This window comes from Limanda limanda, chromosome 11 (assembly GCF_963576545.1).
Source record: "Limanda limanda chromosome 11, fLimLim1.1, whole genome shotgun sequence".
Classification (NCBI taxonomy): domain Eukaryota; kingdom Metazoa; phylum Chordata; class Actinopteri; order Pleuronectiformes; family Pleuronectidae; genus Limanda; species Limanda limanda.
The window spans coordinates 26,606,527-26,623,521 of NC_083646.1; the positions used below are offsets into that span (position 1 = coordinate 26,606,527).

Below are 16,995 nucleotides of genomic sequence, written 5' to 3' on the forward strand. Positions count from 1 at the left end.
AATGACAGTTTCGGGGGTTGAAGCACCATTTCATCCGGGTCTCGTGGGGAAGGCGCTTGCCAAATTTCCAGTGTGAATGGCAATTATCTCTCTTCGTGTCTGCAATTCACCATTTTGTACTTAGTGGCTTGACGGCGGCGAGGAACATTTAGTTGGATTAATAATAGGTCTGGGATATTTACACTGTAGCCCACTCAAGCTTAGCTCTGTGAACAGACTGATATGAGCTATCAGAAGAGATAGAAACAAACCAGTGGAAACACTACAGAGGCAAGCACGACTTCTTCCTTGAGTAAACACTGTAGCAGGAATAGTACTTCAATAGGACTTCCACAACACCGCATAATAACTGTAGAGTTGGAGCATTTATTTAAGGTTCCATTTGTTTCGTGTAAAAGGTCCTTTGGGATCTCTGTAAGTTCTCATGTAGTATTTTATATTACTTTGGTTTCAATCATGAAATATTTTTAGAGCACTTTTGCTTCTTGTAATGTCTCTTTTTTGTTCAATTACTCAAATGTTTCAGTGACGCCACTTTATTCAAGTTTAAATGTTAAACTAAATCATCACAATGTGTTTTTGCGATTATGCCATTCAATACACACATTATATATGTAACACTTGCACTAGTGTGCCTTATTATTATGTATTCCAGGTACCAAAAGACTGATCAGAAACCACTTTAATTTTGAGATCGTGCTCAGTGTACATGTACAGTAAGTACAGTACCATAAATGCATCCACTTTACATCCATTATTTCATATGATCTGCATGACCTTGCTTCTCTTTGAATGCCAACGTTTTTTTAAATGTCCTTCTCTTTTCTCTTAATGTACAGCTTATCACTTAGACGTACATGCCAAGGTGAGTACATTGTTATAGAATGAGTCAAGTTAAATTTTTTAAGCCATATCATAATATTAACATTTATGTACGATGAAAGGATGACTGGCCGTCACTTATGGCCTTAAAATTATCCTTTAGTTACAAATCTAACCTGAGACTTCAGCTAATGTGTTTGACAAATCAACTGAGTATCTTTTAAAGTATTGAGTCACCTCTTAGTTTTTTCCAGTTTGAGCAATGGCGACCTCTCATCTGCGACACTGTCCATTGCAGTATATCAAAGCTGTCCAGCTTTGGTCAACCAGTTGACTGGTTGATTGGTTGATTGACATGCTCTTGTCAAACCAAATTCCCCAAAATGGGGAGGATGCCTGTGGTGACATCATTGGTGTCTTAGTTCTCCAAGTCAACATGTCTCGCCCCTCATAGATGTTGAATGCACCAAATGTAAGTCGTTTTGGATAAATTACATGAATGTAATGTAATGTAAAAGTCAGAACGGAAACACCGGTACACACGTATTGCGGCCATTCTACAAGATGTCATTGTTTTCTTGCCGTTATTTCTTCTTCACATTTGACATAACACTGGTGACTTTATTACGCTGTCCCCATTATTCCTAGAATAATCTCCTCTCTGGTGCATACAACATCTGCTCTACAGACGTTACTGTACAAGTATCATGATATGTTTCACAGCTTTGGCATTGACTTGGTACCAAAGTATCGGTCCTCCTGAAATCCCTTATGCCGCAATTACCATTTTGTCTTCTCTTGACTTCTTTCAGAAAAATTTCCCTTCATCACAGCATGAGATCTGGAGATGTTGTGGTGTAGGAAGAATTCACTTCAGGCCCAGTGTGGACAGGGAGATACTGTAGCAACCAACACCCAAGGATTGTGTTAAGATAGACCAACTGTTATTACTTCTGAATGTGTGTAAACAAGTGCCAATGGAAGTCAGGAAGCGTGTGAGACTATTAATTGTGCGCTTGCCATTTTTTTGTTTTTAAGAGAAAACAAAAAATGTCAGGCCTCCGCTGTGCTGAGTTAACATGACTCACATGATGTCTACTGCGAGTGACGGCTGCAGCTCTTTAATTGCATGTCTGCGCTGAATGATGGGATACTTAATTCCTACACATTCCACACAATTGCTTTTCATACTGGCAGAGGCCTGGGGAGGCAGCGGAGGAATTCTGTGGCCATATGGAGAGGGAGGCAGAGCCCAGGCTGAGTGATCAGGAGCTGCCCGCCTTGCCCCTGTACCAGAATGGCTGCTACACTGCTGAAGCAGGAGACGGGCACGTGAAGCTGCATGCGACTAACGAAACACATTCCACACACACCACAAACCATACACACACATGCAAAGAAGTGAGATGTGGCGAGATTTAATTTAGCTTTGGCCTCCATAACACACTCCCAGATACAGTAGCAAACACACACTCAATAGCCTCGCACTTGAATTTAAACATTCACACGTGGTTTATCACATGCAAACACAATCCCACAAACAGACTAATGCATTGTCTCACATGGACTATACAGATATGCTCTCAGTTTCACAGTGTATGTAACACACACACACACACACACACACACACACACACATACACAGAGTCTGCTGTGTGTGATGACAGTCCTGTCAGCTCACAGTAACACCACCAGGCTCCCTGCTGTCCTGTGAATGGGTCACTTCTTCTCCTTCATCTCTCCTATCGCTCCCAGACATCACCTGCTTTCTGTTGAGTTGAGAGTAAGAACAGTTCACCAGTGCTACAGTAGCTGGATGGTTCTGTAACGCTCTGATCGCAGCTTTTGTGATAGTGGCTTTTCAAGGGTTATGAGCTGAAAGGGTGATTACTGATGTGGTAAAACCAAAAGGCCTGGATTCGGTTGGTTTTGGTTTTTACATTACTTTACATTTCATTTAGCTGATGCTTCTATCCAAAGCAATTTACAATGCATTCAACCCCAAGGGTACAAACCCAGAACAGCCAGAATCAAGTTAGTACAATTTGCTTCAAAAGAGCCAAACAACAGCCACATTGCACTTCATGGAGCGGTCAACATTTTTTGTATGACTTACATACATCCTGTTGTCATCACCTACGTGGGCTGCATCTACTACTGACGATCGCGTCTTCCACTATTGTGTTTGCTTACTTTTTTGAAGAGTGCACAAAAAGTCTACCTATTTCAAAAGGGAAAATGAATGAACCTATCCACCTCGTTAATTGTGTTGCCACTCAATATCATTATGGTATTACTACCAGCGAATTGACGGCATTGTCGTTTAAACATTATATTGTCAGAGGGGAAGACTAAAAGAAATCATCTGAGCTGCTTCTGCTTTTTTTGACTTCTTGTATTCTTTAATGGAGTCTCAAAAGTTATTCTGAAGATTGTGTTCCAAGGCACCTTCACACTTGGTATTTTCCAGAACAGACAAGGTAGGTGAGAAGAACCAGCAATGCTTATAATTCTATGAGGCTGTGATGCTCACTGTAAAAAGAGTAAAATGTTATCAAGATATCATATTTAAAAATTTAAAATTTTGATTATCTGATGCTATTGCTAGAATAAAAGTCAAGGGTTTCACCAAATTCAGCCGGATGTATTTGAGTGTCTGGACAATATTTCATGACAATCCACCCAATTGCTGTTGAGGTGTGCTTCCTCAGAATTCATCTTTATCTACAACAATGTCTCTGATTATATATTACTATGCCTTACATACTTACATACTGAATGTCAGGCCAGGAATTACCCATTGACAGAATCAATGCAACCATATGGGTTTTGTCCTCAGATGCCCTGTATAAATGTCAGCTTTTAATCAAGTAGTAGTTTTAGCAGTACTGTTCATTGATGTGACCCTGGAAATACCCTGGCCCCCAACAGACCCGTACAGGCCCATGTGCATGCAAAATAGGGCGAGCGAGAGAGAGAGACATATCGTATACTATATATAGAGAAAGACGGGGGGCTGCTAACTCATTTAGTAGCCTGGCCTTGTTTTAAAAAAAGCCCTTAATGACTTTAATTGATCTTTATTGGGTTTAAATAGAGAGGGACACTGGGGGAAACAAGGTTGTGATTCCTGCAGACAGATCAGAGGTGAGTGGGATCAGGCAAAGATGGATGGGTGGGAGGAGACTGAGAATAAAAAAAGAGGAAACAATAGAAGACAGCAAACAAGAGGCTTTACAGATAAGTAACACAACACAGTCTTACTGTTCGACACAAACGTGGAGAATGTAATGAAGTTACACACAATGTAGACAGTAAAGATGTGTTCGGGAAAAATACAAAGCAAGTTTTGAAGCAGCATGAATCCATACAAAGACAATAGAATGAAAGTTAGAATGAAAATGGATGCAAGAACTGATTCGAAGACACTGCATGTTTGAGCAAAAATCTTAGTTATTCCCCAGAACTTTATAAATCAATTTCATAAACTAACAGAGATCAGAGGAAGAAGTGTACTGTACAGGCTCCAGAAAAGTGTTTGACGTGAAACAGAAAGAACTGGAGTTCCTGGAGAGTTCTGAAATTAGAAGGAGGCCCAGATGCAAACAGATATAGACACACATCCATAAACAGGGCTGATATATCTGATCCTGGCTTATCTCTATGAACAGATTCTCGTTTGACCAATCACATTTGAACAGGCTTTGGTTGCCTGCAGGTAAACAGTCCAGAGAGCAAAATAATTGATTGATAGTTGTAAATAAGGATTAGCCAAAATATTGTCTTGAGCTAAACAAAAAGTATCTCTGTTTGTTGGTTGTGTGGAGAAAAATAAAACAACGAGTTGAAGTGTAAACATTTTAAGTCAAACGGAAGACAGAGTCTTGGCCTGGATATCCGCTAAATACTGGAAGCCCCAAAATATTGGCCATTGCCCCCTATTTGTCAGACAACAGCTGATGGGCTTCAAGACAGGTTCCTGGCATACAGCTAATAACCATATTTAATGCACAAAAAGTCCTGGAAAATGGTGAAAATGACTTTGCTTGTGAACCGACGCATGTACTGAAATGATGTGTAGATAGATTTAAAAGATCAATCTCACAGGTCTTCTGGGTAGAGACTGCCAAAAAATGCCAAACAGGTCATTTGTTGGAAACCTCTCACTTGGTGCTTTATTGAAAATATTAAGGTAGGCCTGTCACAATAACAAATTTGGGTTGGACAATACATTGTCCAAGAAATTATTGTAATAAATGATATTATTGTCATCATTTTATACCACTGATATCATGATATTATAGCATGATCATGCAAGTACAACCTTTCAAAGAGAAATTCACTTTTAATTCTAAGAAATAGTCAGTCTGACATTGGACTTATAATAAAAATAAAAATATAAAAATATTCTAATAAAATAATATATATAAAATAAACCCCACTTGACAAGCCTAATACACTTTTGAGTGAATTAAGCAAACACAAAGTGAACTTCAGTACCTCAGGTCCTAATATTTTCAATCAATAAAACTGTATTTGTATAGCCTATACTCACAAATCACAATTTGTCCCATAGGGCTCTAACAAGGTGTGACACCCTCTACACTTAATCCTAAACAAGAGTAAGGGATAACTACAAAAAAAACTTTTACAGGGGAAAAAATAAATGAGCTTGTGATTAGTGTTGGTGTATAATTTTGCAGCAGCAGAATGTAGTAGAAAGCCTGTATTCAACCTTTTTGTCGCTACTCTTCTTAAACTAATTTGATATTCCGCCTTGATCAACATTTCTCGCTCATATCTGCTTCACTGTCCGTTAGTCTGTGTGTGAGTGAGTGGGGGTGGGGCTGGTCCGTGGCCTGTTTGTGTGAGTGTTCTGCCTGGCTCCCAGACTCAGAAGAGATGAGAGAGGTGACACATGTTGCTAAAATGCACATAAACACACCAGCTAAATGTTAGGCGCACCAAGAACAAGTTTTAGTCACACTTATTTAGAGAGAGAGAGAGAGAGAGAGAGAGAGAGGAGAATGACATGCAACAAAGACCTTAACCTGAACCAAACCTCGGATGTCGTGCTTACATTGTGTGTATTTTAACCACCAGGCTATGATGAAGTCTGACTGCAGATCTGTTTAAAACAAACCAGAGTAGAATATTTTGTTAAATGCTGAGTCTTAAAACCTTCACTTTAACTTACACTATAAACCATTGCGCATTGTGGAAAGTGTTGGATTTCTTTCAATAATATTTTAAATGAGATAAAGTATATTTTGATTTGATGGAAGACAACTTAATATAACTGATCAAAATAATTATATATTAAAACACATTTGGAAATGAATATTGTCACTGTAAAGTCACTTATCATGAATACAGCTCGTGTCTACTTCTGAAAAAATATGTGCAGCCACGGGATCAGCTAGTCAAACTGTACTTTACCACTGATACTAAAACATTTCCCCTTGACTCATGTTACCTCTCTTTCATTCAACTTAAAATCTGTAGTGAATACAAGCAATAAGGATTTATCCTCCTAAAATAAAAAAAATGTAATAAAGCAACTTTATTCCACAAAAAAAAGGTAAAAAAACAGTGCTGAAGTGGAAATCCCTGTCTCAACCACGGCTCAATCCCTTCCAGTCCCTTCATCCAGCCCATCATCCATCCCTTCCTCTATCCATCGCAGTGTTTGTGTTTCCAGCGGGGGGAGCCGGCTGACCCCTGACCTCGGCCTAATGAGAGCGATAACGAGGATTAAAAGGGGGTGACTGGAAGGTGTCTGAGAGTGGGGTTTAAACAATTACACTGGGCTGCCAACATGCCTTTCTTCATGACTCAGGAAATTACAGTCTGCCTCTTTCTCCCCCTCCACACTCTTTCAGTCAGCACACAAAAGAAAGGGCTTATGGAAAATAATAAATTATCTCGGGGCCACGTTAACTTGGATGTAAATCGCCGGGCAATTATGTTTTAATAGCCCTTAAAGAGAATGAGTAATTGGGTTGACACTACTGGGGTTGATCAGGCTCACCCATCTCTCTCCCTTTGTGCCCACTGGAAGTGAGCTGTGTGTCTATGTGTTGGTCAGCCTGCAGCAGCACTGCCTGGTGTTAGTTAGAGTGTGAAACACAGTAACAGAGGCATCAGGGTTGATGGATCCTGAGAACCATGTCAACACATTAAATCTTTACTGTCACAAGCCAATCAATGTTGTCATTTTTTTTTTACTTTCATTTTCTCTCTGACATATTTGTCAGTGGTATTTCTCTAAGAACATTAGATATCTCTCATTGAAGGATTTGTCAAAAAAATACTGTAATTCCCCTTTTAGCCATTTTTATTTCAGTCAGTGGGATGTAACATAAAACTACTGTTTGTATCTCTTTATTTATATATAATCCTATTTGTTTTTACATTCACACTGAAAGGTATGGTTTTGCACACAATGGGAGGACGGACAAATGAAAATAAAGTTTAAAGTGTATGATTCATAAAAGAAAAACAACAACTTAAGAAAGCTGGTGACAAAAATCTGAGAGACTTCCCTGTGTTTAATTTGAAAATATTCCTGCACAACTTCTGCACAAGGCACCAGGCTTCAACATCAGAAAACGTCATTTAGAATAAACTTTGCCTAAATTCTGAATATTGAATATTTGTCAGACGACTGTAGAAGAAAGCTTTTCCACAGTTGCAGACCTCCTATGCTATATGTTGTGTTATGTTTCAGTCAGGTGAAAAAACAAACACAATGCTAGTGCATAAGGAAAAGTGTAGATTTCTAATGTATTCACATAGTTTTACAAAATAGATTTTTATACAGTAATTTACTTATGTTTGATGGGGTAGTTGTGTTGGTATATGTAGACGTCTGATGAACTTTCCCCCTTATATGTGCCTATAAAAACACATGAACAAACGCACACATTCACACAAAGAGGTACGCAGCACCATGGCCAGCTCCCTTTGACCCCTGACCTCTGGCCCCTAGTGCCACCTGTGGATGATCTGTGGGTCTCTGGATATGGCCATGAGTGGGAGAGGAGGGGGCAGAGCCATGTGCAGAGGGAAGAGATCACAACAGGCCAAACCTGGGGAGCCGAGAACCACCAGATGAGACTGGAACAACACAAACAGCAGGGGAAGAACAAGAGAGAGAGAGATAGAGAGAGAGAGAGAAAAGGAGGCACAGAAAAATAAATTAAAACAAAAAACTGTGATAGAGATCTGAGGCTAGAAGAAGGAAATAATCAAAATCCTCGGCAGGATGTCAGACCTAACTGCAATGAACAAGCAAATGGTGGGATAAACCTATATTTATCTCCTCTTACTTTCATCTCGGGAGGAAGACAAACAGGGTAAGAAATTGATCAGATGAGCATCTGTTAGACTTGGCAACAGTCACGAGTCTACAGAGACAGTTTTTAAAGCCCATTTTTCAATCTTATCTCCATTACTGTCAACACAGAAGAGGCACTGTCAATAAGGACTGTTCCACAGTAAAAGAAGAAAAAGGAGCGCTGTATATGCAAATGCAGGCAACTGGACCTTATTTATTTACCCCCTTCTTCCTTTCAGATAGATGTTCTCTCATTTCTGCTGCCCCAGGATGTGCTTGATGTGGAGTAAAGGAGTAGAAAGATGAAATTAAAGGGCTTACAATAGCATATAGCTACACAATTCTTAGGTTACTACATACCCTTGCAGAAACATAATAGAAGTCACCAACTAGGTGTTCTTCAGGTGCTGATACTGGAGGGGCATGTTAGTGCTGCTTCCAGTTTCACTGTTAGTTAGTTGCCCTGTTAGAGGTCAGGTTAGGTCAGTAAGACCCTGCCCAGCCTGCAGAGACCGCTAGCATGCTCTTATACTGTATGTGAGAGCAGACTGAATTAGGGCTGCAAATTTTAAAAGTTTGATTAGTTTTTTAAGCAGCGTATTTTCACTTTCAACATTAACCGCTTGTGGTTTTGCTAGTGTCCTCAGCCACTCACTGTTTTAATGGAGGATCAAAATAGGGAATTCAGTTTAAAATAAAACACAAAACCCAAGGTGGTATGTTGGTGTGGTGCTAGTGCTGCATGTTGCAAGGAAAAGCTGAAATATGATCGGAGAAATTCACTCTGAACACTACATTCATTACAATTAAGGCTTATTAGACACCATCACAGTGGCTAGGGAAAGACAAATCTTAAACTGTGAAACATTATTATGACATACAGCCATTTATCATCAGCTCACACATTCATAAAATATACTATTTGAATTACAGTTTATGTTATAGAGTTATGTACTGTACAAGGCATGCACACCAGTGCAAGAGAACCCTACGTCTTTTTAACTGAATTCTGCAGAGAACTCATTGAAAAGAATGAGGGGCAGAGATATTTTAAGGAATCTACATAAAATACAATATAATTTCAGTGTTGAATGTTGTAACACTTACATGCTCTGCAAGTAACCAGTGGAAACCTCCAAACCTGGCTGTCTACTGTGGACAATTCAGGGCTCCCCGGCAAACTCAAGGCCTGGATTTACCAACATAGAATCCAACCTTGACTGCTCTGGCCTATGCTAATCTTTCATGGTCAGAACACCAAGCTTCAGCTTCTATTCAGCAGTGTGGTGAAGGAGTTCAAGGTCACCTGCGCCAGAGAAGTCCCGCTCTATGTATCACAGAGCCATAACTCATTTTTGTATTTTCTCCTTGTGCTCCGTCCCACTATCTTAAGTTTTGTTGTGACAACCTTCAGCAACTTCAACTAAAAATGTGCACAGCCTCTGGAAAAGTATTTTGCAAACCCTGTGCTACGTACTGTGCTTTTTTATTCTGCACTATACTGTACTGCACTGTATTGTACTTGTATTTTAACTGGTCTGGGTGAATGGAAAAGTGCAAAGCACAGAGTACTTGAAACCTGGGGTCACAGGGCTTTAGTTGCTATGAGGGTAGAAAAAAGTTAATGAAATATGGTGTCAGTTAGAATGTTTGTATGTTCGGCATCAGAATGTTGCGTGTCAGTAATTAAGAAAATTAACTCATTACACTGATTAAAAAAATGCAATCTAGACCACATTACATTGCTTACAAAATATTTTGATTATTGGTGGTTTACAAATGTAATTTCTAAGAGACAGGGTTCAAATTTGGGATGTTTGACATTAATACTCATTGACGGTCAATTACAAATCAGTGGATGAATTGAGAACAAACATAAGAAGACGATTGGCCACTTCAAAAAATATTGTGTTATTTATATTGAGTTAAATATGATCTTGTCATGAAAGGTGTTATTGTTTGTGGGTGATGTGTCTGTCCTCAGAGAGGAACATCCATCATATCAGAAGTGTTTCATAGTGACAGAACCCACCTGATAAGAGACACACACAAACATACACACACACACACACACACACACACACACACACACACTCTCCTATGTTGTGCTGTGGAGCACCTGATGATGTGGCTCGTGTTAGTGTGTCGCTCGGTCTCCTCTCTATCTGAGCCTCCTATCCCCTCTGTGTTCCTCACCGTGGCTCTTTTTATTCCCTCCTGAGTCACCCATGTCGCTCGGGGACAAGGAGAACGTGGCGGTTTCCCTGGATCAAAAATTTACGAGCAATTAAAAGTCGGCCGACGCCCGGCATTCATCAGCCCTGCGTGCTGCTGCCAGGCTGGGTGAGGGGGACTTGCAGTAAACCACAGGCTATATACTTTTATATCTGTTTTCCCTCCAAAGAGGGAAGGTTATGACAAAATTATGTTTTACTGTCCCTGGTTTCTAGAGCGATGTAGACATTTTTCATGGAAGTGGCTTGATGGAGGTCAGAGCCTCTGGAAGAGGCACAGATAGAGAAGTGTGTAGGAGTGCGTGTTGTGTTTATGTTGGATGTTTTTTTTAAACCCCAGACAGAAGCCTTTAACACAATAGGAATAACATAGTATCTGCTCCTCTGGTCGATCAGTTACTGAGGGAAAATGACCTAATTACTCTGTTGTTTATTACTGCAGAGCTCTGATTTATTTCCCTGCGCTGATGTAATTTCAACACAGCAACACTGATTCTTTCTCTTCAACAACAGCAGCATTTTGCTGTATTCAAACACACATACACACTCATGCATAATGATCCATTGCTACACACCTACTACACAAAAAAATACGCAAACACTCATACATCAACAAAGTCACTCTTTCACTTTTCCTGGCTCCTCGCGACAGGCCCAGGCTCATTTGCATCCTTAATTGTGTTGTAATGTACTTTTAATTTGAAAATGGAGGCAATTAATTATTTTGATATGGAGCAAAATGCAGCAAATGTAAACATTCTAATAGTTCTCTGTGAACGGAGGATCATTTCTCAAAAGAGGGATTGAATCTTATCTCATTTTTTAATGCCACACCAGTTTTTTTTAAGATACCATTTCACCACTCATGCATTCTCCTTGATATTCACTTTGTCTTTGCAGAGAGGGCAGCGTTTCTTTGATCTATTCCACAGCTGTTATTTTCTATCTAAATCTCCCACAGGATAATTACTGTAGTTTCACCTATGCTATCAGAGGAGATTAAATGAAATTAAGCCTGTTTGGACGTTCTGCTTCTTCTCCGTACGTCATCCCTCTGGTGCAAAGCAGCTAACATCAGACTCCCCACTTTCTATTTCTGGGTCAGAGAGGCTTCAAGTGGAGATGTGAATCGCAGATTAATTTTTTCTTTTTTTCCCCCTTCTGTCGACCATGTGATCAATAGGTGTCAGTGTTCAAAGGGTGCAGAGCAATGCCGCAGGAGAGGAGAGGAGAGGAAAAGAGAGGAGAGGAGAGGAGAGGAGAGGAGAGGAGAGGAGAGGAGAGGAGAGGAGAGGAGAGGAGAGGAGAGGAGAGGAGAGGAGAGGAGAGGAGAGGAGAGGAGAGGAGAGGAGAGGAGAGGAGAGGAGAGGAGAGGAGAGGAGAGGAGAGGAGAGGAGGGAGACGAGAGGAGAGGAGAGGAAGAGATCCATTTGTACAGGCCCTGGAAAAAACTGACACTTTCACTCCCTCAACCTGATAAACTCACCACAGAGAGGAACAGGATGGATGTATGTTATTTTTCCTCCCTCTTTCCCTCACGTCTCCAATACCTTTCCTCCCTCACTCCCTTCCTCTCTCTCACACACACACATTTTCTGTCCTCATATCTTTATCCCCCACTCAACCACCACTCCTCACCCCTATCGATTCCGCTCTCTCCCCCTTTTGATTCTCCTGAGGGTGCTGGGAGCTCGCTGACATCACAGCCGGCGTTGGCAACAACCTATAAATTATGACTGACAAGGCTTTGCGCCAATAAAAGCAGCACCATATTTCATGCACAGTAAATCTGATTGCAGATTGCTCTGGCGTGTGGTGGCTGACATGTTTATTGTCGTCACAGTGGTGGGAGCAGAGGATGGAGGGGTATAGCGGGTGGGGTCGCAGCACAACATCAGAGTTTTCTAAAGCTCAAGTCTATATTGAGAGGTCAAACAGATGGGAACTCTGGGATGCGGGCGACCCCTTCCACCCACCCAACAACCTCTTAAATCCCAGGACACACACACCCACATTCACATATACGCACACACACATCAATATATACATGCACACGTATACAACTCACCCCCACGATCTATAAGGCAACAATTTTTTCATGCAGCTTTAACAAAGCCATGCACTTGCTGCTCTCTCTGTAACCACCTGTCCTCAATCCACACACACTCCAGGGGAAGTTATAATCAACATCTTCATTGAATTTTCACTTTTAAAAAGAGACCGTGTAACTTTTAAAGACTAATTACTTTGTCAGGCATTAAGTGTCAATCCCACACACAATTAATAACCTTGCTGGAGACTGTATGTTAATCCTCAGCTGGAAATAGTCCCCCACCTATTAACCCTGTTTGAGTTATGTTCTCTACAAACCACACTGACCAGCTGTTACTTGTGTCTTCACTACGAACCAACTGGGTTGCAGACACATACTGAGAGAGGAGTGTGTTGTATTCAGGGGTTTTACTGACAATAAGATACAATATAATTTGATCCTGTAGGAATAAACATGATTTAACAGTATAAAAGATTTTTTCTTTTTATGCCGCACTGTGTAGTGTAATAATGGTTGGTTTAATAAGTCTATACAAAATCTTGATTGCTTTGCTTTCATCAGTGTATGTAATGTTGGTATACTGTAGATAGAATAATGCTACCTGCTGATAGTAAAGGAACACTTTATTTCCTTATGAACTGTACAAGATAATTTTGCTGGATTATTTAAATTTACTTCTACTTTTCACACGTACTTCCAATTTTCAAATCAAGACTTATTTATAATTAGAAAAAACGACACACTGTTATTAAACTAATCCAGGGTAACAAGAACAAGTCCTGTTGAGCATAATGCATCAATTCTATTGTGAAAACATCTGTTCTTTTACTTACTCAAGATTTTAACTGTTCACGTTAATTTTGCCTCCATTTAATTTATTAAATTGAATAATTAATCAACACGATAATTTGTTTTTTACTCTGATAAAGTGTGACTTGTTAGAGTCTCTTTTGACTGTCACTGATCAAGTTTTGAATTTTTTCCAAACAAGCTGCCAGAAACTTGCATTTATTGCTAAGGGAACAGCTCCTTTTAGGAAATATTCCCACACAAAACAAGACCTTTAACACACCATTGTGTTTACTGGCAAGAGGGTGTAGAAAGACGTCCACTTTCCAGGAAATATTTTATCATTCCATAAATCAAGCCACAAACAAAGTAGTCTATGTTTTACACCACAATCCTTGTATCTGTCTTTATTGAGCTGCCCTTTTGTTCTCTTCTTCAGTAACCCCAACCTAAGCATTCAGTGTTATCTTCAATTTCCTTGAACAAGGATCCTCTTATTACAGATATCATATCTAATCTTTAACGTATTGTAACAACCTCATTGATGGTAAGTGACCCTGTGCTCATTGCACTGTCTAGTCCATCCGTCCTCGCCCATGCAATAAACCATTCTTCATAATTAGCGTGGCCGCCGCAGTATGATCAGGGCATTACAAGTCCTCTGCCACAGCCCCTAAATGGACAGATTTCAACAGACGCCCGCTGGTGTGATCGGCATCATTATATTTTAATTAATCCATTCTTCTCACAGCAACACAGTAATTACAATCTATTTTATGACACGGCATGCTGCGAAAGAAGGGATGGAGGAGAGAAATGGGTAGGCAGCGAGAGGGAATAATACAGAGGAAAAAGAAGGGGAGAGGAAGGATGAGGGAGAAGAAAGTACAAAGAGCAGTGAGGACAGAGAGTCAGAGCCAGGATGAAGGAAGGAAATGTTAAGGTGAGTGAGACAGAGAGCAGAGGTAAAACATCACAAACGCTATGACTGATTACCAATATGTCATCGCCTGGCTGACATTGTAAAAGCATTGTAAAAGCGTTTATACGATGTCTGGAGGAGCACAGGGCTCTCTCTCTCTCTCTCTCTCTCTCTCTCTTCTCTCTCTCTCTCTCTCTCTTTCAGATTCATGCTTCATACAGCGAGAGCGAGAGAAGCTCCATTTCCTCCAGCCTCAGTCTGTATAAATCAGAGCAGGTACAGACACTCAGACATGCTGTGGGTGTGATAATAACATTAGAGGATTACAATGACACTCCTCCCTGGACAAGATCACCTGTCTCAACTGTCATACAACAGACTGCTGCTTTTTGTGGTTGAAGCGCTTTATATGAGGCGAGAGTGTGTAGGTTTGTGCACCTTTAAGTGTTGTGTGTCTGTGCGTGTGTGTGTGCATGCAAAGAAATCACAGTAGTGAGGTGGACGATGCCTGATCGTCACAGGTCGTTTTACTTGAGTGAACTCATGGGTAGTGCTTTATGCATACATCCATTACTCTAAGTTAATTTGAGCTTATTTTATTGTAAAAATATTAATTTACCAAAGTAATTAAACTATTTTGTGTTACAGAGGCTAAAAAATGATGTCCCTGAAAGCTTGAGGTGGTTCAAATAGGCTATTTAATGTGGTTGAAATTATCCCAGCTAGAGATAATGTAGGGATAATTACAGTAATCATACATTTTACAAACACATCCACTGCATCGCCATGTACACTGTATAGATGTAAACTGTTCAATCATTAATATCCTCGTATGGAGAAAATCTATACAGACAGATAATGAAGCTATTAAGAAACATGTCCTAAATGTACACCTTTATTTTGTTCTGTACAAGCTGCCAGTAACTTACAGTATATTTATTACTTAGGGAACAGCTCCTTTTAGGAAATAGTCCCAAACTAAACAAGACCTTTAACACACCAATGTGTCTACTGGCAGTGGGGTGTAGAAGGATGTTGAGGTGGTACAAATAGGCTATTTAATGGATCTGAAATTATCCGAGGTAGAGATCATATAGGGATAATTACTGTAATCTTACATTTCACATTTGGATCAACACCTAGAATAATTTTTGAAAAGCGTAATGAGAGAGTTATATGATATAGAAAAATATTCTCATATCATTTCTCAGATGTGTTCAGTAAATTCCTGAAAGCTTTGCTGGTAGCCCAAACCTCACAGTAACAAAGTCTTATATTTACCAGACGGGAGTGACTCTGAGTATTATTGCTCCAAAGAGACCAAAGTAAACTTGACAGGCACATGCTGCTGAGAAGGCTAGAGCAACAGGTCAATAAGGTTTTTTAGCCACTCATAGTGGCTTAAAGGAACAAGACTACTCATGTTAAGGTTTGATTTATGAATACACTAATCTGTTTACATGTTAGCCTCATTTAAATAGTGGGCAGAAAGGGAACAGATGTGTCACAGTACCTATGGTGAACATGGTATCCTGCTGCGTTGATGTTCCAGCCGGGCTCTTCGGGGTCGGGGATCTTTGCTGTCATGGCGATCAGATGCTGAACATCCCTCCACGTCAGCTCAGGACTGGGGCAAGGGACATAAAACAGAATATCATCAAACGCATCCTTCCTTCTGCCCCTGCTCTACACCAACTGAAACCACAGAGGAAACACTTCAACTCTGTGTGATACTCTGAGAAGAGACCTGCCGAGAGCTCAACACAAGCTCCCGTTTTGTGCAGAAAGTGGCTGGAGGACTGTTTTATGGGGCTTACATTCTCTCAGCCCTGCATGTAAAGCTTATACTGTATTAATGCTAAGGTTTATTGATACATAAACTGCTGAGCTGAGACACGGCCATACCTTTTACAGCAGGTCCTCTAGACATAAAAGCACCTGTTTAAGTCAAGCTTAAGGTTTTAATAATGGTGTCACTGAAAAATTGTGAATCCAACAAAGAATATTTGAGACTTCAACAAAAGAGCCTAGAGAGTTGGATGTAGAAAAAGTCTTCTTTTTAATCCCAGGCAGGGGAATTCTAATAGAGCGGACTCAAGTGTCATGTCAAGCAATATACTAATGGAATCCAATTAAGACCTTTAAACTGCGCCGAGAGCTGGAGGATATTAGCTCAGTTTTCTGTAACAAAAGACCAAAGGGTCGTCAACGAGGGCTTTTACTAGATATAAAAAGCATAAAGGAAATTGGGTTTTTCTGCTTTATCCACTCATTATTGTTCCCTAAGAAAATGACTTGAATGGAGTCTAAGAAAACCGCTTGGCCACCCATTCTGAACAGCTTTTTTCTACTCCTGTGAAAAAGTGCCTCCACTGTCTGCCTCTGTACCATCTGTACGCGCACAGTCTCCTCTCCACTACAGGAGCACAACAAAAGGTGATTAAAGCTGTACCACACAGTTAAAGCTAATTTCCCCTATCACTAATGACATGACTACAATTCATTCCGCATGTCTCTTCAGTCACGCTGAGCTATATCTTCCTTCTGTATGGCAAACATTAGCATAAAGATGTAAAGAAAAAAAATCACAAGTGGCCTTTTCATTATGGTGCTTTTGGGTGTTAGACATCTCAGGAAATATGAGGCAAAGATATAAACAGATTTATTCCGTCCACGTATTGGAAAAAAACGAAGCAGAACAAAAAGTGAGGAGAGAAGCTTTCATTAGCAGCATAAAACAAAACCCCGGCAAGCAGCAAGAGCAGGCAGCTAAAACAACATGATAGGAATAATACCAGTAACACTAATAATAGACAGATAGAATGAAGCAAAACAC

The 16,995-nt window shown here is 40.2% G+C and overlaps 1 protein-coding gene across 1 annotated transcript in view; it reads right to left on the reverse strand.

Annotated features, from left to right (window-relative positions):
* LOC133014610 (furin-like protease kpc-1) overlaps positions 1-16,995 on the reverse strand; it is a 161,983-nt gene that overhangs the window by 33,953 nt on the left and 111,035 nt on the right. Inside the window, 1 exon segment of the mRNA XM_061081874.1 lies at positions 15,673-15,786. Within this exon segment, the coding sequence (XP_060937857.1) occupies positions 15,673-15,786 (114 nt within the window).